Genomic DNA, 14,314 nt, shown 5'->3' with positions numbered 1-14,314 from the left:
CCCTCGAACCCCCTTTGGCAACCCCTGGACAAGAAAACTATTACTTTGCTTGGAAACTGGTAAAGGTTAGCAACTGGACAGGTCTCCAGCCATAGAAAATCTACCTCGACAAGTTCCATCTGACCCATGCAAATATGTAAAAGCAGATGTTAAAAAGAACGGAAACAAACTGAACAGCAATGTATATTGCATAAACCACTTTTCCACCTATGATTAAGGACGCTTACATTTTTTTAATTCTCTCACATCTTGTCATCATCATGTCTTCCTTCCAGTTACTCTCACTTTATATAATGTAGGATATAGCAAGACATCTATACCCGTCCCTGTATCTATTTAAGCTTCTCAATACCCAACATGAAGCTACCTCCCTCTTTACTACACCCTCATTTGGTTAATGGTAATCAGCAGGATCATTTTCTTTGTTTTGTGAGATACAGGGTGACCTCACTAGTGCTGGTGTCATAAAAATAACAGCCAGTACTTTCTGCAAAGTTATAAGCACTAGGAAGAGCATCCAGCCACTGAAACTATGCCAATGCAGACATTTTTATTTGATGCAGTTCACCAGTTCATTGGATCTCATCAAACTGTCCATCCTATGTCAACATGAAAAACATACATTAAATAATAGTGATGATGATGATGATGATGATGATGATATGTCATGAGATTAACTAATAAATCAATCGTACTCATTAAATTTTATTGTTTCTTTCTTTTTTTTTTATCATTATAGATACTTTTGGGAAAAATCTTTACTACAGGAACTATTTATCGTTTTCCATCAGCTGTTCAAAGTAAGTGATAACCTCTTATTAAATTTCATAAGATGGCGAGATGGTGTGAGGGTGGTTGCTATGGTATTGAGGTAAATCCGGCCACCCCCGTTAATGGGGACAAAACCCAGATTTAAAACACTGGATGATGATAATGATGATGATGATGATGATGATGATGATGACGACGACGATGACGACGACGACGATGATGATGATGATAATTTGATGTATTTTTGAATGATTGCATTTATGCATAATCAGTGGAGCCATTAAAAACATACATACACTGTCGTATTCATTGAAGTGGAGGATGAGGGTGAAGAGGTGGTGTGCAGACTGTACCATCAACAAATTTGATGAAGATACAGGCTCAAGTACTGAAACTGCTACTTAGGGAAGGACCGATCCTAGAATTCTGCTGAAAGATTATAAGCAGAAGAGAACTGCAAGCTAGAGCACAAATGGTCCCAAAATGTCTTAGTGTTCCATCTCTTCTGTGTGCTTATTTTTTTTTTTTATATTGCTACATAGTGGAGGCACATGGTCTAGTGCAGTGGTTTTTAGCCAGGGTTCCATGGAACCTTAGGGTTCCGCCAGTACAGTCCAGGGGTTCCATAAGAAGTTACAAAACTGCTAAAATCGGCAGTAATTTTTAATTCTCCTGTGCAGATATGTGTGCATAAGACTATTAAATTATTGCACAGGGGTTCCCCGAGCCGGTGGAATGTTTCCTCGGGGTTCCGCTCCAGCAAAAAGTTTGAAAAGCACTGGTCTAGTGGTTAGAGCACCGAACTCGTGGTCGAGGGATCGCGGATTCAAATCTCAGACTGAGCAATGTGTGTATTTATGAGCGAAACACCTAAGCTCCACACGGCTCCGGTAGAAGGTAATGGTGAACTTATGCTGACTCTTTCGCCACAACTTTCCCTCACTCTTTCCTCCTGCATCTTACAGCTCACCTGCGACGGACCGGCGTCTCATCCAGGTGGGAAACCTATACACCAAGGAAACCGGGAAACCGGCCCTATGAGCCAGGGAAGGCTCGAGAAAGAACAAACAATATTGCTACATAATTTCATGTTTTCTGTCTATTATTTTTTTATGTTGTGTTATCTTTTTGTCCCTTTTCAGATTACTTATTTATTTATTTTGTGTGTGTGAGTAGTGTGTGTGTGTATGTGTGTGTGTGTGTGTGTGAGTTTGTGTGTAAGTGTTTGTGTGCGTGTGTGTGTGTGTTTGTGTGTATGTGTGTGTGTGTTTTTGTGTGTGTGTGTGTTTGTGTGTGTGTGTGTGTTTGTGTGTATGTGTTTGTGTGTGTGTGTTTGTGTGTATGTGTGTGTGTGTATGTGTTTGTGTGTTTGTGTGTGTGTGTGTGTGTTTGTGTGTTTGTGTGCGTGTGTGTGTAGTGTGTGTGTGTATGTGTGTGTGTGTGTGTGTGTGTGGTGTGTGTACTCCAACATATTTTGTAACCTTTCTTGTTTAACATGTTTTGTATTTATGGTGAAAATGTTCATTTTTGCACTCCATGTTAAAATCGACACTGAACTAATGGCTGTAAACAAAATTACGTGCAATTTGCTACTAAAATAAGCTAGAAGTAATGGCTATCAAATGTCAAAAGGAAAAATAAAGCATAACATTGACAAAAGTCATTCAAAAAAATCGTAATTGTATCTATTTGTGAAAAACGAAATTACTTTCTTGCCAACCCAATATAACAATGTTACAAAGATCAATATAATGGTTTGTGTACATCTTGCTTCTACAGACATCTAATTGATTGTTTCAACAGGTGATCTCAGGTAAATACCCTGACAAACAAGTACAACTCAAAAATATTTAACATTCATTTATTTTTTTTCTCTTTCTTTTAGTTCCCCCCAGAAATTTTTCAGTTCAATGTAACAAAGTGGATAACTATGTAAATATTAATTTTACACATCTTAACGAAGAAACAAAACTATACACAGTGTTTATAACACAACAAAGGCATCCTTTATTAAGAATATTATGCAGTGACTCTGTAAATTTGGTAAGTATTCTCTTTCTCTCTTTTTCTCTTTTACTTGTTTCAGTCATTTGACTGCGGCCATGCTGGAGCACCACCTTTAGTCGAGCAACTCGACCCTGGGACTTATTCTTTTGTAAGCCCAATACTTATTCTATCGGTCTCTTTTGCCGAACCGCTAAGTGACGGGGATGTAAACACACCAGCATCGGTTGTCAAGCAATGCTAGGGGAACAAACACAGACACACAAACATATACACACACATACATATATATATATATATACACATATATGACAGGCTTCTTTCAGTTTCCGTCTACCAAATCCACTCACAAGGCATTGGTTGGCCTGGGGCTATAGCAGAAGACACTTGCCCAAGATGCCACGCAGTGGTATTGAACCCGGAACCATGCGGTTGGTAAGCAAGCTACTTACCACACAGCCACTCCTTAATTTTCTGATAAGGGTTTCTTTTCATATGTAGGGTACAGTTTATTGTTTTAGAACAAGGATGGAATTGTAGAGAAGTAATAGATTTAGATGAATTAACCCCCAACATATTACTGTTCCTTTACTTTTTACTTGTCCCAGTCATTAGACTGCGGCCATGCTGGGGCACAGATTTGAAGAACTTTATTTGACTGAATCAACCCCAGTTCTTATTTTGTTTTAAAACCTGGTACTTATTCTATCAGCCTCTTTTGCCAAACCTCTAATTATAAGGATGTAAACAAACCAACGCTGGTTATCAAATGGTGATGGGGAACAAATACAGATACAAAGACACACATGCGCATACACACACATGCACAAACACACAGACACATACACAAGCACACAAATATATGATAAGGTTCCTTCAACTTCCGACTAAAAAAGCTGTTCACAAGGCTTCGGTCAGCCTAAGGCTACAGTAGAAGACACTTGCCCAAGGTGCCAAGCAGTAGGACTGAACCTAAAACCTAAAACCATGTTATTGGGAAGCAAACTTATTGCCACACTGCCATGCCTAATTAAAAAAAAAAGAAAAAAAACAGCGGAAAAAGAATAAAAGAATAAAAGAATAAAAGAATAAAAGAATAAAAGAATAAAGAATTTAATTACTTTGCCAGTGAAGGATCAGCAGTGCTCATGATCTTTGCAGATAGACAAGACCCCAGTGAACTCAAAAAAGTGAACTCAGTACCAGCAGAATTTGAACTCAGAACACAGAAAGATGAAAGAAGATATTGTGAGACATTTAATGCAGTATGTTACTGTTTCTCTTGAGTTCCTGAAAAGTGGAAAGATTCCAACAAGGGGTTGAAGCTGTTTTCTTTTCTTCTCTAAATCAAACTAATGTCAGTGATGAAAGTTTTTTAACTATTCTCTACTTTATAAAATATCCTTTCTATTAAAGGCACAAGGCCTGAAATTGTGTTTAGCCCGTTGTGGGTAGTAAAGAAATAGGTATTTCGTCTGCCGTTACGTTCCGAATTCAAATTCCGCCAAGGTCGACTTTGCTTTTCATCCTTTCGGGGTCGATAAATTAAGAACCAGTTGCGCACTGGGGTCGATGTAATCGACTTAATCCCTTTGTCTGTCCTTGTTTGTCCCTTCTGTGTTTAGCCCCTTGTGGGTAGTAAAGAAATGGGTATTTTATTTTATCAATTCTGGAAGGCTGAAAAGCAAAGATGACTTTGGTAGAAATCACTCACAGTAATATAAAGGACAACCATTTAGACATTTATGAACTACACACCACAATGCAGTTCTGATTTTCTACCATCAGTGCCATCTTCCTAGATATTTAAATACTGAAATTATTTTATTCATATAAAAGTATCCCTAAACGATTTTATTTTCTAACCAGTTTTTCTTATTTTTCAGACTGACCAAGAAACACAAATGATCCACATGCAATTCAAATCTCAATGTTTCCAATGTGGCAAATATTATTATGTAAATGTAAGATATTCAAACTCTTTTTTTTCTTAAATTGTTTTATTTTAATGTAGTGTTTATATTTCGGATTAAAAAGCTTAGAATAAGGCGCAAGAGTGGCTGTGTGGTAAATAGCTTGCTAACCAACCACATGATTCAGGGTTCAGTCCCACTGCGTGGCATCTTCGGCAAGTGTCTTCTGCTATAGCCCCGGGCTGACCAATGCCTTGTGAGTGGATTTGGTAGATGGAAACTGAAAGAAGCCTGTCGTATATATGTATATATATATATATATATATATATGTGTGTATGTGTGTGTGTTTGTGTGTGTGTGTGTTTGTCCCCCTAGCATTGCTTGACAACCGATGCTGGTGTGTTTACGTCCCATCACTTAGCGGTTCAGCAAAAGAGACTGATAGAATAAGTACTGGGCTTACAAAGAATGAGTCCCAGGGTCGATTTGCTTGACTAAAGGCAGTGCCCCAGCATGGCTGCAGTCAAATGTCTGAAACAAGTAAAAGAGTAAAAGAGAGAGTAACTAGGCATTTGAAGAGACAAATCCTTGCTGGTGATTTTGGGTTCCAGTTTGATTCAAACTTCCACATGAATAGGGCCACAGACAAGAGGACTATAAGGAAGGTGGATCTCATCTAGAAATGGGTTGTGATGAAAAGGTGACGAGCTGGCAGAAGCATTAGCAAGCCGGGTGAAATGCTTAGCGATATTTCGTCTGTCATTATGTTCTGGGAGGAATTACAACCGTGTTTCATGGTCTGCTACCACAACAGCTCCTTTATAGGATCCAGTTAGCTCAAGACATCATCAGGAGGAACCACGTCCAGTTTCGGCCCCTACTCCTCTACCGTTTTGATGTGGAACCCCACCCCCTTTTGGAGGTGTCTTCAGCTCTGGTGTTGGGTGCATGTTTTCTTTCTTCTTCTTTCTTCTGTTCCCTGGCCTCTTCGATATATCATCAGCGAGTGTCAGCCGGTGACTGTCTTGTCAAATTTTTCCCTTTAAATACCTGCCGCATAGGCTCCAGCAGGCAGCCCCAGCAAGTTGTCACGTGACACTGTCTTACCTTAACTGATTCTACCAGGATCAACTTTACCTTTCCTCCTTTCAGGGTTTATAAAAACGAGTACCAGTTGAACACTGGGCTTGATGTAATTAACTTACCTGCTCTCTGAGATTACTGGCCTTGTGCTAAAATTTGAAACCATTATTATTACATAAGGATTATAAAATGTTATATCAATTAGGAAGTTTATAACTGAATCAGACATGTAGTACTGCAGAGTTGTGAGTTTAAAAGACTTCAGGGTTGTAGAGGAAGAAGATAAGTATTTTTCATAATGTTTTCTTTTCTGTTCATTGACTGCCTTCAATTATTGAATCAAGTTACATTTTGATATATTTCAACATTCTTTACTGTGGACTTTTTTACTTTCTATTAAATACCCATTTCTTTACTATCGACAAGGGGCTAAACACAGAGATGACAAACAAGGACAGACAAACGGATTAAGTCGATTACATCAACCCCCGTGTTCTCAGTTGGTACTTAATTTATCAACCCCGAAAGGATGAAAAGCAAAGTCGACCTCGGTGGAATTTGAACTCAGAATGTAGCGGCAGACAAAATACCTATTTCTTTACTACCCACAAGGGGCTAAACACAGAGAGGACAAACAAGAACAGACAAACGGATTAAGTGGATTACATCGACCCCAGTGCACAACTGGTACTTAATTTATCGACCCCAAAAGGATGAAGGCAAAGTCAACCTCAGCGGAAATTGAACTCAGAACGTAACGGCAGACGAAATACCGCTAAGCATTTCGCCCGGCGTGCTAACAATTCTGCCAGCTCTATCAAATACCACCTCCAAATCATGCACCAGTGAGAAGCTAAGGCAGATAACACTTACCCAAGGTGTTATAAAGAGCAGTCAAATACCCGTGATTGTATGGTTGTTAATTCAGCTTCTTAAACACCCAACTATGTGTTGCAAAGAAGTTAAGAGGAAAATATTTGCTTGAGAAAATATCAAGTTATATCAAATGTATAGTATTGAGACTATTTGACAAGACTAGTACTAACAATAGTTGTTGACAGAGTTGGTGGTTACTAAGGTGAAATCAATTAACAATGATGATTTAGAAGTCTAAAGGCAAAGAAAATTAGAAGCTGTGTTACAACTTCATCAACCTATTGTACAGAGGTTTAATCTTTAGCATTTGAATTTATTGATTACTGCTAGAATTTCAATTTGATGCTTAGGCATGGATAAATCTGTCTTTAATTTAACACAAGGAAAGGGTCAAGGTTTGCTATATTTATCAAACAGATGCGTTAAGGTCTTGATAGTATCATTATTATTTCATTCTGCTCTGTATGTTCTATGTTCAAATGCCTCCACAGTCGACTTTGCCTTTCATTATCCTGGGCTCAATAAACTAAGTAGCAGTGAAACATTTGGGTCATTGTAATCAACTATCCACCCCACACAAATTCCAGGGGCCTTGTGCCTATAATAAAAAGAATCATTATCATCATCATCATCATCATCATTATTATTATTATTATTATTATTATTATTATTATTATTATTATTATTATTATTATTAGGCCAATGCCAGCGCCGCCTTGACTGGCTTCCATGCCGTTGGCACGTAAAAAGCACCAACCGATTGTGGCTGTTGCCAGCCCCCTTTGGCCCCTGTGCTGGTGGCACGTAAAAAGCACCCACTACACTCACAGATTGGTTAGCATTAGGAAGGGCATCCAGCTGTAGAAACACTGCCAGATCAGACTGGAGCCCGGAGCAGGCTTCTGGCTTCCCAGACCCTAGTCGAATTGTCCAACCCATGCTAGCATGGAAAACGGACGTTAAATGATGATGATGATGATGATGATGATTCTTCGTAATACAGTATAGGTAAAAATGCACTGGAGTCTTTAGTCGAATCACAACAAGGACTTCAGACAGATAATACTTTCCTTAAGATGTGTGCTGTACCCAATAAGGCTGCTTTTTGCATGGGATTTCCAGTGAAGAAGTCTTGAAGTTTCCATGGGATTGAGCCCAATGCTCCAGTCACCACTGGTGTCACTCTTACATTACTCTCTCATATTCTACACAGTCTTGTCACTTCTACTTTCAATTCGAAGTTACTGGTGAATTTTTTCAACCTCTTTATTCACAACATTCACGACATTTTGTATAGCTACGTCAATGATCTGACAGTATTTGTCTCTTTTATTCAATATGACAATATCCGGCCAACACTGTGCATTACACGATCTGTCTGAAAATCATAGTCCCAGAGTATTGTTACTTTTCCATCCTCTTGCATAACTTTACTTGGTACAAGCTCATACCAGTTCTCTGTTACTTCATTTTGGTATTTACAGCATAAGAGCCAATGAAGATACACACACTTTATTGTGACAGCACTTGTATTCTTTTTGTGCAAGGCTCTCACATCCACTTACCAAATGGGACACATTTTCCACACTCTTTCCACAGAGTCTGCATTTCTGGGTGTCAGAAGTTTTATAGATGTTATACTTCACTGACTTGGTAGGAAGAGCCTGGTCTTGTGCAGCAATGATCAGGCTTTCAGTGGTACACTTCAAATTACCTCACTCAAACCATGCTCAAGATGCTGTATTATCCTTAACGTCTTGTGTATTCCTTTTAAACTGTCCATACATTCTTATTTCAAGAAGGTCTTTTCTCTTCTCTTCGGCTCTTTGGTTAAACTATTCCTTGCCCATCATTTCATCTGCATTTATACCCATATCTTTTGCAGCATTTTGCAGCAGGCCTTCATCACTATTTATCAAATACTCAGCAAGCATTCTCCTTTCACTTCTTATGCAATGGTCTATACTAATTAGTCCTCTGCAACCACTCTCAGAGTGGTTGGCATTAGGAAGGACGGCCAGCTGTTGAAACCTTGCCTGGTCAGATTGGAGTCTGGTGCAGCTTCCTGGCTTGCCAGTCTTCAGTCAAACCGTCCAACCCATGCCAGCATGGAAAGCAGACGTTAAACGATGATGATGATGATGATGATGATGATAATCCCTACTGTACTACAACTTCATAGGCACATTATGGCCAAATGGTTAAGAAGTTTACTTTGGAAATACGAAGTCTGGAATTCAATCCCACTGTGTGGTATCTTAGACAAGCATCACTTTCTGCAACTTCAACCTTTTCTGAGGGATCCTACTAATAATTCAAAAGATTCGACCTTGTCACAAACTGTGTCACACTGATTCTACCTGACAATTACATTAAGGGTGCATACATCCGTGGAATACTAAATCACTTACACCATAATTCAGGGGCAGGTAATTCACTTTATTGAACAACTGACTCCACCTCGTCAATCAATGGAGATTCACCATCACCAAACACCACCACCACCACCACCACCACCACCACCACCACCACCACCACCACTATCACCATCATGGTAACTATTTAGTTGTTTCAACATCATCATCATCATCATCATATCATCATCATCATCTCATCATCATCATCATCATCATCATCTTTCAACTTGTTTGAACAACCAATCTCAACGAATCGAGGTTCACAATAACGATCACCTTCCATGCCTCTTGATCATTCAACACTATTGATTGAAGGAAATTCCTGAGTCACATACAATGACATCTAGGAAGTTTTTTTCTTGAGAAGTCTCTTCCTGTTGGCCTTCACAGGAGGAGAGATGAAATAATTTCTCTGTCTGCTCATATACAGTGACCAGCTAATTACAATCATTTCTGATGTAGATACATACCATAAATCCTCAAGTATAATCCACATTTTTTCCCCAAAATTTAAAGGTTAAAATCCCTAGTGCGTACAATATATGGGAGGTTAAAAATGAAAAATATTTTCTAAACAATGTCCGAGTTTCTATTTGCTGTCCAGCAATGTTTATTCAGATGCATTTTGTGATGTTGGGCACGAAAATACCTTAAGCTAAGCCTGAAAGCAATGAAGTCATAAAAGAATCATCCATAACTTGCAGTAAACAACATTTATTAAAATACGCAGACGACTAATAATAGTGTCTGTCATAGATACAAAGTCACACATATTAAGCAAGGGCTAAAAGTCTATTAAACGAGCTTTTTCTTTTTTGTATTTTTATTTTATTCATCATCATAGGCGCAGGAGTAGCTGTGTGGTCAGTAGCTTGCTTACCAACCACATGGTTCCAGGTTCAGTCCCACTGTGTGGCACCTTGGGCAAGTGTCTTCTACTATAGCCTGGGGCCAACCAAAGCCTTGTGAGTGGATTTGACAGACAAAAACTGAAAGAAGCCCGTTGTATATATGCGCATATATATGTATGTGTGTGTATATGTTTGTGTGTGTGTTTGTCCCCCCCACATCGCTTAATAACCGATGCTGGTGTGTTTACGTCTCCATAACTTAGAGGTTCGGCAAAAGAGACCGATAGAATAAGTACTAGGCTTACAAAGAATAAGTCCTGGGGTCGATTTGCTCGACTAAAAGGCGGTGCTCCAGCATGGCTGCAGTCAAATGGCTGAAACAAGTAAAAGAGTAAAGAGTATAATCGTCATCATTGTCTTCCTCACCACCACCACCACCACTACCACCAGCACCATCATCATCATCAGGATCATTATCATCACTATTTTTTAAAGTCCATCTTCCATGCTGGCATGGATTGGACTAAACTAAATTCGTTACAGGTTTCCAAAAGACCAATGACTGATTCACTATTTTTTTGACAGTCACAGTGAGAAGGGGAGTAAAATGTGTCTTTTAATTGATATCAATTTTCTTGAATCATTTCAGATAAGGACAGAAAGCGTTCACCAGACCCACATCATTCGATCAGCGTCACTTTTTATACCCTGTAAGTTATAAAACTTCTAATCATAGTTTTAAAGTGAAAATTTGAATGTTTAAAATGCTTAAAACTGAACGCATAAAGAAATGTCTTTGTTGCCATTATTGTGTTGCTCTGTTATTCTTTGTTTCTGTATTGTCCATTCTGACTGAGGAAACCAATTTCGTGGCATTTAAATAATGGATGTGAGGTTTTTGGCACCACATATGTGGTAGTATTTCTCTCATTTTAATGTTTTTCTCATTCACTCGACTCATTTTTCCTGCCTCTCTTTTTCACTTGCTAGCTCTCTCTCTCTCTCTCTTTCTCTCTCTCTCTCTGTGCCTATTCCTCTCTCTCTCTCTCTCTCTCTCTTTCTGTGTGTCTATTTCTCTGTTATGTGTATGTTAAGAGGGAATATTTATGTCAATCTTACTCTCTCTTTACTCTCTCTTTTACTTGTTTCAGTCATTTGACTGTGGCCATGCTGGAGCACTGCCTTTAGTCGAGCAAATTGACCCCAGGACTTATTCTTTGTAAGCCTTGTACTTATTCTATCGGTCTCTTTTGCCGAACCGCTAAGTTATGGAGACGTAAACACACCAGCATCAGTTGTCAAGCGATGTTGGGGAGACAAACACAGACACAAAAACACACACACACACACACACACACACACACACACATATATATATATATATATATATATATACGTATATATGATGGGCTTCTTTAAGTTTCCATCTACCAAATCCACTCACAAGGTTTTGGTCGACCCGAGGCTATAGTAGAAGACACTTGCCCAAGGTGCCATGCAGTGGGACTGAACCCAGAACCATGTGGTTGGTAAACAAGCTACTTACCACACAGCCACTCCTATGTCTATCATGTTCAATTAATAAATTGAAATGCTTCTCTCACTTTCTTTTCCCTCTTTCACTATTTCTATATATATATATATATATATATATATATATATATGTGTGTGTGTGTGGTGTGTGTGTGTGTGTGTGTGTGTGTGTGTGTGTGTATGCATGTAGGCATTCATTTGTTATAATGCTTAAGTGGAGTTTTGAGATAAGTGTATCACAGTAATTCTGAGGGGACACTATTGAATGGTGGGGGAGTGATGCCATTCAAAGCACCCCCTTAGCAACAGGCATAGTGCATGTGTACATGCACACATGCATATGTGTACATGTGTTTGTCTCCAACACCAAAAAGTTGTCACCAAAACTTGCTGAATGTTCAACCAGCTGTGCCAAATCGCCAGCATCCAAACAGCTGTGTCTAGTTGTCTATTTTCAATAATAAATGTTTGAATGACTCAACACAACTCATTTATTTGTTTCCCACCTTAGCACAGCAGACCCTACAATCCAAGACCTGCTGTGCTAACCTCGGATCATAGAGTGACACGCTGTTCTTGAGGAGACCTATTGAGTCAAGTACATCAACACCAACATCAAAATAAAAATCAAATGGAAATTGTAGTTATGATACCTGTGCCGGTGGCACGTAAAAAGCACCATCTGAATGTAGCTGATGCCAGTGACGCCTGACTGGCATCCGTGTTGGTGATATGTAAAAAGTACCAACCGATTGTAGCCGTTTGCCAATACCGCCTGACTGGCCCCTATGTCCATAAAAAGCACCCACTACACTCTTGGAGTGGTTGGCATTAGGAAGGGCATCCAGCTGTAGAAACACTGCCAGATCAGACTGGAACCTGGCACAGCCTCCTGGCTTCCAGGACTCTGGCCAAACCATCCAATCCATAGAAAACAAGGGCGGCGAGCTGGCAGAATTGTTAGCACGCCGGGCGAAATCCATAGCCGTATTTCGTCTGCTGTTACGTTCTGAGTTCAAATTCTGCCAAGGTCGACTTTGCCTTTCATCCTTTCGGGGTCAATTAAATAAGTACCAGCTACACACTGGGGTCAATATAATCAACTTAATCCGTTTGTCTGTCCTTGTTTGTCCTCTCTGTGTTTAGCCCCTTGTGGGTAGTAAAGAAATAGCTAGCATGGAAAACGGACATTAAACGATGATGATGATGATGATGATGATGATGATGATGATGATGATGATGATGATGATCGCATCTCCATCAAGCTGAGAAACCATACTGCACACACTGGCAAGCAGTGATGGATCACATAGAGCACAATGTGATCAATGAGGCTTGCTGTGTCCTCCTTGTCCTGTATATTTCTATGTGTCAATAAGTTCTAGAGGTTGTAAGGCTGCAAACTGTCAAAATTGTTAGCATGCTGCACAAAATGCTTAATGGCATTACCTACATCCCTGAACTTGCTGGCCTTATACCAAACTTCTAAGTTCTAGTGAAGACCATAGAACAGATAGTCAATGTAGAGTAGCCCAAAGTTTGGCAATTGCAGTTTCTTAACTCTTTTCATTGGTGGTATATGTCTCAGCATTAGGCGGCAAGCTGGCAGAAACGTTAGCATGCCGGGCGAAATGCTTAGCGGTATTTCATCTGCCATTACGATCTGAGTTCAAATTCCACCAAGGTCGACTTTGCCTTTCATCTTTTCAGGGTCGCTAAATTAAGTACCAGTTATGCGCTGGGGATGATATAATTGAATTAATCCGTTTGACTGTCCTTGTTTGTCCCCTCTCTGTGTAGCCCCTTGTGGGTAGTAAAGAAAAAGGTATATGTCTCAGCACAATGCTTGAGGCAAGTGTGGCTGCTGGTATTGCAGCTTTTTCTGTATGTGGGCATTTTTTTAATGTTTGACTGGATTGATTGGGAGAGATAATGTTTTAAGAAAGAGACTGTATTGGTGTTTTAGGTTGTTGTATATGTATGCCTGTGAATACGGAGGTAAGTTTATGAAATAATAGCTTCAAGGGTTGGTATTTGTTGTAGCAACAAACTGCTCCTTGCATGTATAGGTAATCTTTTATCTTTACATGCTTACTTAACTAGCTATAATTAGCAGCCAAATCTCCTTCAAAGTGTCCCATAGTGTTTTGAAAATGGATTAATTTACCAGAATAAAATATCAGTAAACCATTTTTTTTTTTAAGGTAATCCAGTTGTGCAACAGAAGACAGAAGACTTTTGTGTAAGAGCAAAACCAGGTAAATATTCCATGTAAATCACAATAGTATTGTATTTGTATAAAAACCATGCTGCAGTAAAATGTTTGTAGATTTCTCTAAATTTTAACATTTTTAAGTAGTAATGATTTCTGCCTTTGGAATAAAATCACAAATTGTTCAGAGAAGAGAACAGTTGATTATATTGATCTCAGTATGTGACTGCTATTTTATCAACCTCCAACCTCCAGAAGGAAAAAAGCTAAAGCTGAGCAGACAAGGTTTAAGCCCAGAGCATGAAAGGAGGACATGGCTAAATGCTAAAAATCATTATGTCTGCCATGCTGCCATTTCTACAATTTCTCTAATTCCTCTCAAAGAATTTTGATAAAAATGTGAGAAATAATTTGCTCGACTAAAGGCGGTGATCCAGCATGGCCACAGTCAAGTGACTGCAACAAGTAAAAGAGTAAAGAGTAATATGTCAACATACTGACATCTATCTTATATCTTTTACTTGTTTCAGTAATTGGACTGTGACCATGCTTGGGCACCACTGCCTCGAAGGGTTTTGTTGAACAAAATGACCCTAGTACCCCTCAACACATGGCAATGATGCTTGAACTAAATTTGATCCTGGGCCCTTCCA

The 14,314-nt window shown here is 39.2% G+C and overlaps 1 protein-coding gene across 2 annotated transcripts in view; it reads left to right on the top strand.

Moving 5' to 3' along the window:
* The window catches only part of LOC115212051, a 69,645-nt gene that overhangs the window by 43,613 nt on the left and 11,718 nt on the right, over positions 1 to 14,314 (top strand). For both annotated transcript variants that reach the window (XM_036503197.1, XM_029780860.2), the window contains 5 exons: positions 740 to 800; positions 2,657 to 2,814; positions 4,662 to 4,739; positions 10,566 to 10,626; positions 13,654 to 13,707. In XM_036503197.1, coding sequence (XP_036359090.1) covers positions 740 to 800; positions 2,657 to 2,814; positions 4,662 to 4,739; positions 10,566 to 10,626; positions 13,654 to 13,707 — 412 coding nt within the window. The remainder of the gene's footprint in view (positions 1 to 739; positions 801 to 2,656; positions 2,815 to 4,661; positions 4,740 to 10,565; positions 10,627 to 13,653; positions 13,708 to 14,314) is intronic.

Source organism: Octopus sinensis, linkage group LG5, assembly GCF_006345805.1.
Source record: "Octopus sinensis linkage group LG5, ASM634580v1, whole genome shotgun sequence".
NCBI lineage: Eukaryota > Metazoa > Mollusca > Cephalopoda > Octopoda > Octopodidae > Octopus > Octopus sinensis.
Note: the sequence above shows the minus strand (reverse complement) of the source record. Positions and strands in the feature narration are given on the sequence as shown.